The sequence below is a fragment of the Mobula birostris genome, chromosome 12, assembly GCF_030028105.1.
Source record: "Mobula birostris isolate sMobBir1 chromosome 12, sMobBir1.hap1, whole genome shotgun sequence".
Taxonomy (NCBI): Eukaryota; Metazoa; Chordata; class Chondrichthyes; order Myliobatiformes; family Myliobatidae; genus Mobula; species Mobula birostris.
In genome coordinates this window covers 102682940-102697749 of record NC_092381.1, presented here as the reverse complement: position 1 = coordinate 102697749, position 14810 = coordinate 102682940, and the positions used below count along the sequence as shown (strand labels likewise).

At 46.9% G+C, this 14810-nt stretch overlaps 1 protein-coding gene across 5 annotated transcripts in view; it reads left to right on the top strand.

Annotated features, from left to right (window-relative positions):
* Nucleotides 1-14810, top strand: part of LOC140206160 (latent-transforming growth factor beta-binding protein 4-like) — a 182823-nt gene that overhangs the window by 78454 nt on the left and 89559 nt on the right. For all 5 annotated transcript variants that reach the window (XM_072274402.1, XM_072274404.1, XM_072274401.1 and 2 more), the window contains 3 exons: nt 7208-7339; nt 9145-9270; nt 10083-10202. In XM_072274402.1, the coding sequence (XP_072130503.1) occupies nt 7208-7339; nt 9145-9270; nt 10083-10202 (378 nt within the window). The remainder of the gene's footprint in view (nt 1-7207; nt 7340-9144; nt 9271-10082; nt 10203-14810) is intronic.

The window sequence follows — 14810 nt, the reverse complement described above, 5'->3', positions numbered from 1 at the left end:
CTGCAACCGTGCGACAAGTTCATCTACCTTATTCTGTATACTGTGCGCATTCAAATATAACACCTTCAGTCTATACTTACCTTTTTTGATTTTGTCTGCCTTTTAAGTTGTAAGTCATCCTGTTGGCAGCAATTTTGTCCAATCAACAGCCTCTCCTCACTACACATTGCCTCATCGTCCCCCTTTCCTACGATACTTTTGCATTGAAATGTATGCAGCTCAGGACACTAGTCGCACCATGCTCAACTTTTTGATCCCTGACTTCGTCTGAGGTCTTACCAACATCTGTTTCCACAACCTCTTCACTACCTGTTCTGGCACTCTGTTTCCCATCCCCCAGCAACTCTAGTTTAAACATAGAAAACATAGAAACATAAAAAAAATCTACAGCACAACACAGGCCCTTTGGCCCACAATGCCGTGCGAACATGTACTTACTTTAGAAGTTACCTAGGGTTACCCATAGCCCTCTATTTTTCTAAGCTCCCTGTACCTATCCAGGAGTCTCTTAAAAGATCCTATTGTATCTGCTTCCACCACCATCATCGGTAGCCCATTCCATACACTCACCACTCTGTGCAAAAAAACTTACCCCTGACATCTCCTCTGTACCTGCTTCCAAGCACCTTAAAACTGTGCCCTCTCGTGTTAGCCATTTCAGCCCTGGGAAAAAGCCTCTGACTATCCACATGATCAATGCCTCTCATCATCTTATACACCTCTATCAGATCATTTCTCATCCTCTACTGCTCCAAGGAGAAAAGGCCAAGTTCACTCAACCTATTCTCATAAGGCATGCTCCCCAATCCAGGCAACATCCTTGTAAATCTCCTCTGCACCCTTTCTATAGTTTAAACCCCACTGTGCAGCATTAACAAACCTTCCTGCTGGGATATTAGTCCCCCTCCAGTTCAGGTGCAAACTAACCCTTCTGTATAGGCCCTTCTGTATAGGTCCAGCTTCCCTGGAAGAGAACCCAATGATCCAAAAGTCTTATGCCCTTCCTCCTATACCAACTCCTTAGCTATGTATTAAACTGTATAACCTCCCTAGTTCTGGCCTCACTAACACGTGGCACGGGTAACAATCCTGAGATTACAACCCTGGAGGTCCTGTCCTTTAACCTAACACCTAACTCCCTGAACTCCCTAAACAGAACCTCATCACTCGTCCTACCCATGTCATTGGTACCTACATGAACCATAACTTCTGGCTGTTCACTTTCCCACTTAAGGCGGCAGAGGACTCTATCAGAGATATCCCAGACCCTGGTATCTTGGAGGCTCCATACAATCTGGGAATCTTGTTCTCTCCCACAGAACCTTCTGTCCATTCCCCTAACCAACAAATCCTCTTTCATCACTGCGTGTGGTTAGGTCAACCCCTCCCCTACACCACAACAGTATCCAAACTGATATCCCTGTGGTTGAGGGGGATGGCCACAGGGGTAGTCTGCACTGGCTCCTTAACCTCTTTCCCTTTCCTGACTGTCACCCAGTCTCCTGTGTCCTGCACCTTGGGTGTAACTACCTCTCTGTATGTCTTATCTATCACCTCCTCAGCCTCACAGGTGATCTGAAGCTCACCCAGTTCCAGCTTCAACTCATTAACACAGATTGTTAGAAGCTGCAGCTGGATGCATTTCTCATAGTTGTAATCATCAGGGACACTGGAGGTCTCCCTGCCTTCCCACATCCTGCAAGAGGAGCGTTCAACTATCCTGCCTGGCATCTCTACTTCTGCTCAGCTAGGACTGAAGGGAAGGAGAAAAAAAAATCTTGAGCATTTCTTTCTCTAACTGAAGTGTCTCCTTGCTGAAGCCTCAAGATCACCACACTGACTCTGACTACTATGCTTATCGCTGCCTTTCTTTAATTTGCTCTTGTTAATCAATCACAAATGCAGATTGGTTGCTATTCAAAGCTCTTTTTTGCTGTAGTGACCAGCTGCAGGCTTTTCTATTCAGGCATTAGACCTGAGTGAAAACACCTCCTTCCCATGTCCAGATCAGTCGCTGGTCAAAGCTCTTTTTTTTTAGCAACCTATTGAACATTGAAGGGCCTCGATAGAGTGGATGTGGAGAGAATGTTTCCTCTAGTGGGAGAGTCTAAGACTAGAGGACACAGCTTCAGAATAGAGGGACGTCCATTTAGAATGGAGATGCAGAGGAATTTTCTTAGCCAGAGAGTAGTGAATCTGTGGAATTCATTGCCACAGGCGGCTGTGGAAGCCAAGTCATTGGGTATATTTCAGTCGGAGGTTGATAGATTCTTGATTAGTCAGGGCATGAAGGGATACAGGAAGAAGGCAGGAGACTGGGGCTGAGAGGGAAATGGATCAACCGTGATGAAACGGTGGAGCAGACTTGATGGCCTAATTCTGCTCCTATATGTTATGGTCTTAGAGTCTCAGCACAGGCTTTCTCCCGCTGGTAGCACCCTTTTGAGTTCACCTCTTACCCCTTTTTCTCCCAACCAGCCCCACTTTTCATTTCATTGCCTCCCCCCCCATCCCCACAACAGACAACCACTGTCCATGCATCAACACAGGGTGCTGATGTCCTTCATTTCAGCTGGAGCAACGACCCTCCTTGCTCCATGACCCCCCCTACACCATCCTCCCCATCAGCAGAAGAGCCTTTGGAAGTATTTCACCGTACAGAGCCGTCCTGTAGGTGGAATTTGGCTGTGGAGCCCATACGTGAAACAGAGATTAACCTACTGCATGGCTTGATTTTTAACCCTTCAAGCTCTTCACAGACATTTATGGAGTAAGGCCATTTATTTTGGACTTGAAATTGTTTTTCTTTCTCTACAGATGCTCCTTGATCTTTTGGGTATTCCCAGAATTTCACTATTTCCAGTGTTGTATTGCAGATTTCCAAAAACTCTGGTGTTCTGCATCTAAGTTACAGCAATTCCTTTCTTTCTCCTCCTAACATGCAGCTCCTCCAGACTGAGTAGCTGTGATTTACAAGCATTCACTTTCTTTCTCAGCTGATACCAGTCCTCCTCTACCTCCTCCACAGCTTAAACCATGTTTGAATTCAGACAGTTATGGTGAAAAACTTATCTACAGATGCTGCCTCACCTGCTCAGCATCAGTCACAGTTTTAGTTCATGGCCTGGCCCAGATCTTTCTCAAAATATCTATGTCTTATGGTCTTAAAGTCATAGTCACAGAAAAATACAGCACAGAAACTGGCCATCTGGCCCACCTACTCCATGCCAAAACCATTTAAACTGCCTACTTCCAGTGACCTACACTGGGACCATATCCCTACCATCCATGCACCTATCCAAATTTCTCTTAAATGTTCAAATTGAGCTCACATACATCAGTTGCACTGGCAGCTCGTTCCACACTCTCACCACCCTCTGAGTGAAGAAGTTTCCCCTCATGTTCCCCTTAAACTTTTCACCTTTCACCCTTAACGCATGACATCTGGTTGTAGTCCCACCCAACCTCAGTGGAAAAAGCCTGCTTACATTTACACTACCTATACCCATCATAATTTTGTATACCTCCAACAAATCTCCCCTCCATCTTCTATGTTCTAAGGAATAAATACAGACCTTCTTTATAACTCAGGTTCTCCAGACCCGGCAAGATCCTTGTAAATTTTCTCCGTACTCTTTCCACATTATTTACATCTTTTCTTATGACAGGAGAATGGGACTGAGAGGGAAATGGATCAACTGTGATGAAATGGCAGATCAGACTCAATGGGCTGAATGGCCTAATTCTGCATATATGTCTTGAGGTCTTAAAATGTATATATGATCCCTGAAACATCAGAAAGTATTTATCTTTTACACTGCAAATTGAGAAGATTAACTGTTCTGTACTTTGAATATAACTGTTCTTTTTGAGCATCTGCAAATTTTTCTTTTACTGTAAGCTTTTTTTATTCTCTGTCTGAATATCCTTTCCTCTATATCAGCACTCCCTCATTTCTCAATGCTCTTTATGTTCCCATCTCCCTCCTTATAATTCACCTCCTGCTGTCAATCCCTTTCTCCTCGCTGTTGTAGTTTCTGTTTTCTCTCTCTATGCATTTCCGTTTTTCTCATTGTCTTCTTTTTAATCTCTCCCCTCTCCCTTACCCCTCCACCCCAAATCACTCCCCTCCCCTACCCCCATTCTTCCTCTTTCCTCTACTCATCATCCCATCTCTCCCCTCTGCTTCTTTCCCCAATCATTCCCATCTCCTCTTCACTCTCAAAAACCCTCTGTCCCCTATTCTCCGAATCTCCTCTCACCCTCTCCTCTCAACTTCTCTGCTCCCACTCCCCTTACCCCTCCCCTTCTCCCTCCCCCACTCTTCCTCCCCCACTCTCTCCCTCTTTCCCTCCCCACTCTCCCTCCCCCACTCTCTTCCTCCCCCAATCTCTCCCTCTTTCCCTCCCCAACTCTCCCACCCCACTCTCTCCCTCTTCCCATTCTCCCTCCCCCACTCTCTCCCTCCCCGACTCTCTCCCTCTCCCACTCTCTCCCTCCCCCACACTCCCCCTCTTCCCACTCCCCCTCTTCCCACTCTCCCTCCCCCACTCTCTCCCTCCCCCACTCTCTCCCTCCCCAACTCTCCCACCCCCACTCTCTCCCACCCCCACTCTCTCCCTCCCCCACTCTCTCCCTCTTCCCACTCTCCCTCCCCCACTCTCTCCCTCTCCCACTCTCTCCCTCCCCCACTCTCCCTCCCCACTCTCTCCCTCCCCACTCTCTCCCTCCCCCATTCTCTCCCTCGCCCACTCTCTCCCTCTCCCACTCTCTCCCTCCCCATCTCTCCCTCCCCATCTCTCCCTCCCCCACTCTCTCCTTCTCCCCACACTCTCCCTCTCCCCACTCTCTCCTTCCCCCACTCTCTCCTTCCTCCACTCTCTCCCTCCCCCACACTCTCCCTCTCCCCCACACTCTCCCTCTCCCCACACTCTTCCTCCCCCACACTCTCCCTCTCCCCACTCTCCTTCCCCCACTCTCTCCCTCCCCCACTCTCCCTCTCCCTCTCCCCACACTCTCCTTCTCCCCACTCTCCCTCTCCCCTCTCTCCTCTCTCCCTCTCTCCTCTCTCCCTCTCTCCACACTCTCCCCCTCCCCACTCTCCCTCTCCCCACTCTCTCCCTCTTCCCACTCTCCCTCCCACTCCCTCCCCCACTCTCCCTCCCCACCCTCTCCCTCTCCGCACTCTCCCTCCCACACTCTCCCCCCACTCTCCCTCCCCCTCTCTCTCCCTCCCCACTCTCTTTCCACCTCCCCCACTCTCTCCCTCTCCCCACTCTCCCTCCCCACCCTCTCCCTACTCTCCCTCCCCCACTCTCTTTCTACCTCCCCCACTCTCTCCCTCTCCCCACTCTCCCTCCCCTACTCTCTCCCTCCCCCTCTCTTTCTACCTCCCCCACTCTCCCCTCCCCTCCCACACTTTCTCCTCTCCCTCAACTGTCCTCCTCTCATCCTCTCCCCTTTTCTCCCACTCTCCCCCTCCCTCTTCCCCACTTTTCTCTTCTCCCCCTCCCCTTCTACCTCACTCTCCTCATCTCCTCTCCCATTCTCTTCACTACTTTCCCCCTTTCATCTCCATTCTCCTTCTCCCCCTCTCCCCATCTACCCCACTTTCCCCACCTTCTCCCACCTTCTACCCCTCCCCTCTCCCCATCTCCTCTCACCCCTTGTCCTCTCCCTCCACCACGCTTCCCTTCTCCCCTCCCCCACTATCCCCTTCTCCGTCTCATCTCTTCTCCTCTCCCCATCTTCTCTCTCCTCCCCTATCCTTTCCCTCTCCCCCCACTCTGCCCTTCTCCCTCTCCCCTCCCCTATCCTCTCCCTCTCCTCAATCTCCCCTTCCCCCCTCCCCTCCCCTATCCTCTCCCTCTCCCCCACTCTCCCCTTCTCCCTCTCCTCAATCTCCCCTCTCCAATCTCCACTTCTCCCTTTCTTCCCCAATCTCCCCATCCCTCTCCCCCACTCTCCCCCTCACCTCTTCCCCTCCCCTCTCCCCCACTCCTCCTCTCTTCTTCCCACCAACCCTCTCCTCTCCCCCTCCTCCCCACTTCTTCTCCTCTCCCTCTCTACGAAGATAGGTGGAGGGGTAGGTAGTGCTGAGGAAGCAATGCGATTGTAGCGGAACTTAGACAAATTGGAAGAATGGGCAAAAAAGTGGTAGATGGAATACAGTGTTGGAAAATGTATGATAATACATTTTGGTAAAAGGAACAATAGTGTGGACTATTATCTAAATGGGGAGAAGGTTCAAACATCAGAGATACAGAGGGACTTAGGAGTCCTCGTGCAAGACTCCCAGAAGGTTAATTTACAGGTTGAATCTGTGGTCAAGAAGTCAAATGCAATGTTGGCATTTATTTCAAGGAGAATAGAATATAAGAGCAAGGAGATAAAACTGAGCCTTTAAAAGACACCAGTCAGGCCGCACTTGGAGTATTGTCAACAATTTTGGGCCCCACATCTCAGAAAGGATATGTTGTCATTGGAGAGTCCAGAGGAGGAGGTTCACGAGGATGATTCTGGGAATGAAGAGGAGCGTTTGGCAGCTTTGGGCCTATACTCACTGGAATTTAGAAAAATGCGTAGGCATCTCATTGAAACCCACCAGATGTTGAAAGGGTTGGATAGGGTGGATGTGGAGAGGATGTTTCATATTGAGGGGGGTAGGTGTATCTAAAACTAAAGGGCACAACCACAAAATTGAGGAGAGACCCTTTAGAACAGAGGTAAGGAGGATTTTTTTTTTGCCTGAGAGTAGTGAATCTGCGGAATGCTCTGCCACAGACTGCGGAAGAGGCCAAGTCCATGCATATACTTAAGGTGAAAGATGATCGTTCCCTGAGAAGGCAGGTGTACAGGACTGAGTGGGATTTTTGATCAGCCACAATGGAATGGCGGATCAGACTCAATGGGTTGGATGGCCTAATTCTGTTCTGATGTCTTGTGATGTCTCTCCCCCTCACTCCCAATCACTCTGCTCCACTTATACTCTTTCCCTCTCCCCAATTCTCCCTCTCTTCTCTCCCACTCTCCCCTCCTCTTTCCCCCACTCTTTCCTTTCTCCTCTTCCCCTCCTTCAGTCCCCCTCTCCTCTTCTCTCCACTTCCCCTCTCGTCACCTTCTCTCTCCCCACCCCATCTCCCCCTCTCAGTCTCTTCCCCTTTTGTACAATCTCACTAACTCTTGAGATCTCACTCTCCACCCATAGCTCCTCAGCTTCACATCTGCCTCCGAGTCCCGCAGGTGTGTGGTCCAGGACGCTGCATGATGCGACAGCAGGGGTACACGTGTGTGTGCAACACGGGCTTCTGGCTGAATGCTGAGCGATCGCACTGTATCGGTGAGTAAGTGACTGCTGCGTGCAATGTTGCCGGGACTGCTTGGGGGTGAGAAGGATATTTATAGTTTCATGTGGTACATAGCTAGGGATCAGGCTCTCCAAAGTTCAAAGTAAACTTTATTGTCAAAGTACATATATATCACCATATACAACACTGAAATTTATTTTCCTGTGGGTATACACAGCAATTCTATGGAATAGTAACTGTAACAGAATCATTGAAAGATCAACCAGAGTGCAGAACAACAAACTGTGCAAATGTAAATATCAATAAATAGTAATAAATAATGAGAGCGTGAGATAATGAGATAAAGAGTCCTTAAAGTGAAATTATTGGTTGTGGGACCATTTCAATGATGGGGCAAGTGACTGTAATTTTCCCACTTTATTTAAGGTTTTGGGGTAGTAACTGTTCTTGAACCTAGTGGTACGAGTCCTGAGGCTCTTGTATCTTCTACTGATGGCAGCAGGGAGAAAAGAGCATGGCCTGGGTGGTGAGGGTCTCTGATGATGGATCCTGCTTTCCTACTCAGCGTTCCATGTAGATGTGCTCAATGGGTGGGAGAGCTTTGCCCGCGATGTACTGGGCTGAATCCACAACTAGTTCCCATTGCCTGCGTTTGACCCATAACCCTAAAAACCAAGGGTTTCCAACCTGTGGTCCACATATCCCTCAGTTCATGGTATGGGTCCATAGCTTAAAAAGGGCTGGAATTTTCTGCTCTGGACCTTGGCTATCCATGTACCTGTCCAAGTGATTTTAAAACAGTGGAAGTGTGGATGCCTCTACTACACTTTTGAGTCCTTACCCTTTTAAACCTACACTCTCTAGTATTAGACTGCCGTGCTCAGGTAAAAAGACTATTATCAGTTACCCTCTCACAAATGGAATCTATTAGTGTTTTTCTTTACCTTAACTGCAGTGATATCTTATATATTCTTCTAATTTCCTTATTAGTGTACTTCCAGGGAAGCTCAAGAGGGCTTTAATCCACTGTTTGCTCAATATAATGAGAAATAATCTCTCGATTCTAACAGCCTCCCTTTGAAATTCATCCACTGTGGCGAAGTGTCTGCCTGAGCTGATATACCGTGCAGTAGCATTGAGGACAAAGTAGGTTAAGTTGGGATCAGATTGACAGAGAGAAGAGAGGATGGGTGTGGGATCAATATCAAATTAAATCTAATCCAAGTTTAAATCAACCATAGATGAATACAGAGAAATGAAACAGTGTTCCTCTAGGGCCCAGATGCTGAACATACAATAAGAAAGATAATGAGCAAGCACAGAGTCACACAAAATACAAATATATTTAGCCCCAAGTCCCTAAATGACATGTCCCACAAATTGATGGTTCAGTTCTCAGCAGTCCAAAGATAACACACGCATGCAATTTCACGGATCAAAAACTAGAGGGCAGCCCCCAACCAAGCGTGGGCGCCATGCTACACTGCCTCTGGTGTGTCCTTTCCCGGACTGCAGCAGCAGGCAAGCCCGCAGCTTGAGGCCCAGTCATCACTACAACTGAGGGCACACAGCTCCCTGTCCACCTGTCACTCCACCAAACACGGGATGTTACAGATTGCTGAGGGAGATGTTACTGAGCTGAGATGAAGGGAATTCATGCCACCTAGTAGCTACTTTGGATTAACTACAATGTAGGTACCAAGAGATGAGCCACAATGACTAACTGCCTGAAGAGTAGTTTAGTGTTGGTTCATAACCAATGTCAGAGCGCAGTTGCAATCAGACTTGTGTCAGGTATCTAATGTTCCTGGATTGGAGAGTTTTGTGTTTTCCACAGACATGGATGAATGTGGACAAAGGCCTTCACCCTGCCCCAATGGTCGATGCGAGAACGTGGTTGGCAGTTACCGTTGTGTGTGCTCCAGAGGATTTGTGGCCAATTCTCAAGGCACAGATTGTATTGGTAATGTCAGCTGCTTCTTACACCTTGGCCTCTCTCAATGGGATGGGTGGGGATGGATTGAGGGTGGGATGGGGCATTCCATTTGAACGTTGAAACCCTTCGATTGAGTGGATGTGGAGAGGGTGTTTCCTATGGTGGGGGAGTCTACTGCCATAGGGCACAGCCTCAGAATAGAGGGACTTCCATTTAGGTCATAGATGAGGAGGAATTTCTTTAGACAGATAGTGGTAAATCTCTGGAATTTGTAGCCACAGGCAGCTGATTCTTGATTAGTCATGACATGAAGGGATATGGGAAGAAGGCAGGAGATTGGGGCTGAGAGGGAAAATGGATCAGCCATGATGAAATGGCTCCTTTATCTTATGGTCTTATGGTTTTAACTGAAACTCCAGGCAATTGTTGTCACTCGGGCCCAAACAGTAGGACCCAATATCTATCCACCATCTGATCCACAGGTGCATCTCCCTGACCCGATACAAATGGGGAAACAGGCATCATCTCCCCATGTTCCCAACTCTTCCCACATCCAGAGGACCACAAGGAACGTGGAAGCAGACTCTGTGGAGGGATTTATGGAGTCTGTTAGGTGACAGGATGGACAAAGAGGTCTAATTTTAAATCGAAGACTGGGTGTAATGAGAGAATTAAATAATTAGAATGTGCCGGGAGCTGGGACAGAATTGTTGAAGTTAAGGAGGGAGGAGATGGTCACCATGAAATTAAAGGTTAAAACCAAGAGCAGAGGTGAGGAATTTATCAGCCATCCAGGGACAGTGATCTCCTAACTCTCCACGGATTCTGCCTTCTTTCAGATATTGATGAGTGCTTGAATGAGCTCACTTGTCCAAACTCTGAGTGTGTGAATTCCATTGGATCTTTCCACTGCCTCCCCTGCTCCACAGGATACCAGATCCGAGATGGAAAGTGTACAGGTAAAACTGTTAGTGTCTCTAAACTATAGTACCGAGAGCACTGTGTGCACAGGAGAGACAGCTCTTAGAATCATCAAACATACTCAGCAAATACAGAGAAAAACTCCCTGTAACTGTCACACCAAACACCTCCAAAACAGACAGTGCAAATTAGATATAGAGTGAATCTCCTTCTACAATATCCCATTAGACATTCCCACTGTAGAGACAATGTAGACGAGACACAAAGGAGACCTCCTTGGTGTTGACCCACAAAACACACCCATGACAGGGATAGCACTGATTAGATGGAGAGGAAAGCTCCCTCTACACTCTCCCATCATCAGAGGGGCAAAATGAATTAGAGATTAAATCTTTTTCCAATGGTTCAGAAGCTGGATTAATGATGGAGTAGATCTCCCTTTGTCACATAATGTCACAGAGGGACAACATGAGTTGGATATAGAATACGTCTTAATGTTCCATTGAACATCCCACAGCAGGAACAGTGTAGATTAGTTGCAGGATAAATCTCGTTCTAAACTGTTTTGTCACACCCTCTATGGTAGTGATATTGTATAGTAAGTATAGAAAAAATCTTCCTCTATACTGTTTCGAAGTTCAAAGGTCAAAGTAAATTTTATTATCGAACAAAAAGTATGTCACCGTATACCACTCTGAGATTCATTTCCTTGTGGGCATGCTCAACAAACCAATATAGAATCAATGAAAGACTGCCCAACTACAGCATTTAACCAGAGTACAGGAGACAACAAACTGTGCAAATGCAAAAAGAAGAAATAAACAAACAATAAACATCCAGAACATGAGATGAAGAGTTCTTGATACTGACTCCATTGGTGCTGTAAACTTTTCAATGACAGGGCAAGTGAAGTTGAGTGAAGTTATCACCTCTGGTTTAAGAGCCTGATGGTTGAGGGGTAGGTACTGTTCCAGAACCTGGTGGTGTTCATCCTGTACCTTCTTCCTGCTGTCAGCAGTAAGAAGAGAGCATGTACTGGGTGACACCAGTTTGGTGTCATCTACAAACATACTAATCAGCTCACCTACAATCTCAACCAAATTGTTAATCTATATAATGAGCCACCATCAACCCAGCTCCAATCCCTGCTGTACATTGTTGGTCACAGGTCTCCAATCTGTAAACCAGCTCTCACACTCACCCTCTGCCTCCTACCTCCAAACCCATTTTGTTTCCAATTTTCTAACTCACCTTGTATTCTAAACTTCCTCCGCAGCCTTATAAAAGGCTTTGATATCATATAGGGCCTTATAAAAGGCCTTGCTAAAGTCTATGTAGACAACATCCACCACACTCTCTAGTCAATCCTGTTTGTCAGTTTCTCATGAAAAATCTATTGAACTTCTGAAGTGTGATCTCCCATGAGCCATGCTGACTATCCCTAATCAGTCCTTACCTTTCCAAATGCAACTAGCTCTTAGCCCTCAGATTCCTTACAGTAACTTTTCCTCCAGTGAGTTCAGTGTTCACTGGCCCGTGCTTCCTTGACTGGTGAGTGTAGACCTTCTTATATACAGTCACAACGTCAGCAGTCTTCCAGTACCTCACCTGTGGCTAATGAAGATACAGAAATCACTACCATGACCCCAGTAATCTCCTTCCTTCGCTCCCAAACAGCCCTAAAATACATCTGGTCATGCCTGAGGGATTTATCTACCATTATGTGTTACAAAACCAACAGCTGGAGGGCGGCCCCCAATCAAGCAAGGATGCAACGCTACACCACCTCCAGTGTTACCTCTCCTGGATGACAGCAGCGGTCAACCCTTGGCTTGAGGCCTAGTCCTCAACGCAACCAAGGCCATACACTCCCCTGCCGTCCCTCGTCCCTCCAAATTGTTCATGATGAGGATGTCTCCAAGTTCACGCAAGGGGTCACGAGCTTCATCCACAAGTGCATCGAGGACATTGTCAGGGTCTATGAAAACCAGAAACCCTGGATCAACAATTGCATGCGTGCTGCACTTACCGCACAGCACAGAGCTTACATTGCCTGTGACCAACAGGAACTCAAGAAGTGCAGCTACGATCATCAAGGCGGCGAAATGACATTACAGGGACAAGATCCAGACACAACTCTCCACCGACAACACACACAGTTTATGGTAAGGTCTGCACATCATCACAGACTTCAAAGCTAAACACAGTGGTGTTTTCCAAGTTCACTACCTCTCTCTCAGATGAGCTAAATCTTCTTTACTCTCGGTTCGATGTTGCCATCACTGAGTCCCCAGGAGAACCGCGAAACGACCTGCTCCTTGGTCATCTCTGAGGCTGAAGGACACAGGTGTTTCCAATGAGTGGACAGTTGCAAGGCTGCAGGACTGGTCGGCATCCCAGGGCGGGTACTCAGGATGTGTGTGGCGCAACTGGCAGGTGTGTTTACAGACATTTTTAATTTCTCCCTCTCCCAGTGTAAAGTGCCCTCCTGCTTCAAAACATCCACCATTGTCCTGTTGCACTAACCTCAATAATAACCAAATGCTTTGAGAGGCTAGTCAAGTACTACATCCGTAGCGTGCTGCCACCCACACTGGACCCCCTACAATTTGCCTACAGACACAACAGATCGACAGATGGCACAATAGCCACAGCTCTACATACCATCCTTACACATCTGGAGAAGAAGGATGCTTCTGTGAGAATGCTGTTCTTGGACTACAGTTTAATATTCAACACAATAATTTCCTCCAGGCTCGACAAGAAGCTCAGAGACCTTGGCCTTCACCCTGCCTTGTGCAGCTGGATCCTGGACTTCCTGTCAGATCGCCGGTAGGTGGTAAGAGTGGGCTCCCTCACCTCTGCCCCTCTGACCCTCAACACAGGTGCCCCTCAGAGCTGTGTCCTAAGACCCCTCCTTTACTCTCTGTATACCCACGACTGTGTCGCCATCCACAGCTCCAATCTGCTGATCAAATTTGCTGAGGATACTACATTGATTGGCCTAATCTCAAATAATAACGAGGCAGCCAACGGTCATCACTCTGACACAGTGGTGTCAAGGAAACAGCCTCTCCCTCAATGTCGCAAAAAACAAAGGATCTGGTTGTGGACTACGGAAGGAATAGAGACAGGCTACCCCCTATTAACCTCAATGGATCTGGGGTTGAGAAGATGAACAGCTTTAAGTTCCTTGGCATATACAGCACCAAAGATCTCACGTGGTCTGTACATACCAGCTGTGTGGTGAAAAAAGCACAGCAGTGCCTCTTTCACCTCAGACGGATGAAGAGGTTTAGTATGGGCCCCAAATCCTAAGGAATTTCTATAGGGGCACAACTGAGAGCATCCTGACTGGCTGCATCACTGCCTGGTATGGGAACTGTACCTCTCTTAATCACAGGACTCTGCAGAGAGTGGTGCGGACAGCCCAGCGCGTCTATACATGTGAACTTCCCAATATTCAGGACGTTTACAAATACAGGTGTGTAAAATGGACCCGAAGGATCATTGGTGACCTAAACTATCCCAGCAACAATCTATTGCAGCTGCTACCATCCGGGAAACGGTACTGCAGCATAAAATCCAGGACCAACAGGCTCTAGAACAGCTTTGTCCACCAGGCCATCAGATTGATTAATTCACACTGATACAATTATATTTCTATGATATATTGATTGTCCTGTTGTACATACTATTTATTACAAGTTATTATAAATTGCACATTGCACATTTAGACAGAGACAAAATGTAAAGATTTTTACTCCTCATGTATATGAGGGATGTAAGTAATAAAGTCAATTCAATTCAGTTCAAACAAGTGATATAACAAATTGCTGAGGGAGTTGTTACTGAGTTGAGATGAAGGGAATTCATGCCATCTAGTAGCTGCTTTGGAGTAACACAATGTGGGCACCATCAGATGAGCCATTATGATGATACAAAGATAGGTGGAGGTGCAGGTGATGTAGAGAAAACAGAGAGTCTGCAGAGAGACTTAAATAGTTTAGGGAAATGGGCAAAGAGGTGGCAAATAAAATACAATGTTGGAAAGTGTATGGTCATGCACTTTGGTGGAAGAAATAAATAAGCAGACTATTATTTAGATGGGGAGAGAATTCAAAATGCTGAGATGCAAAGGGACTTGGGAGAACTTGTGCAAGATACCCGAAAGGTTAACCTCCAGGTTGAGTTGGTAGTGAAGAAGGCAAATGAAATGTTGGCATTCATTTCTAGAAGTACAGAATATAAGAGCAGGAATGTGTAGTTGAGGCACTCGTGAGACCACACTTGGAGTATTGTGTGCAGGTTTAGGCTCTTTATTTTAGAAATGATATAATGACATTGGAGAGGGTTCAGAGAAGATTCCAGGAATAAAAGGGTTACTGTATAAGGAATGTGTGGCAGCTCTTGGGCTATATTCCCTGAAGTTCAGGAGAATGAGGGGTGATCTCACAGAAACATTCCAAATGTTAAAAAGCCTGAACAGACTAGATATGACAAAATTATTTCCCATGGTAGGGGAGTCTAGGATAAGAGGGCACAATTTCAGGATTAAGGGATACCCTTTGAAAACAGAGATGCGGAGAAATTACTTTAGTCAGAGGGTGGTAAATCCATGGACTTTGTTGCTACAATCGGCTGTG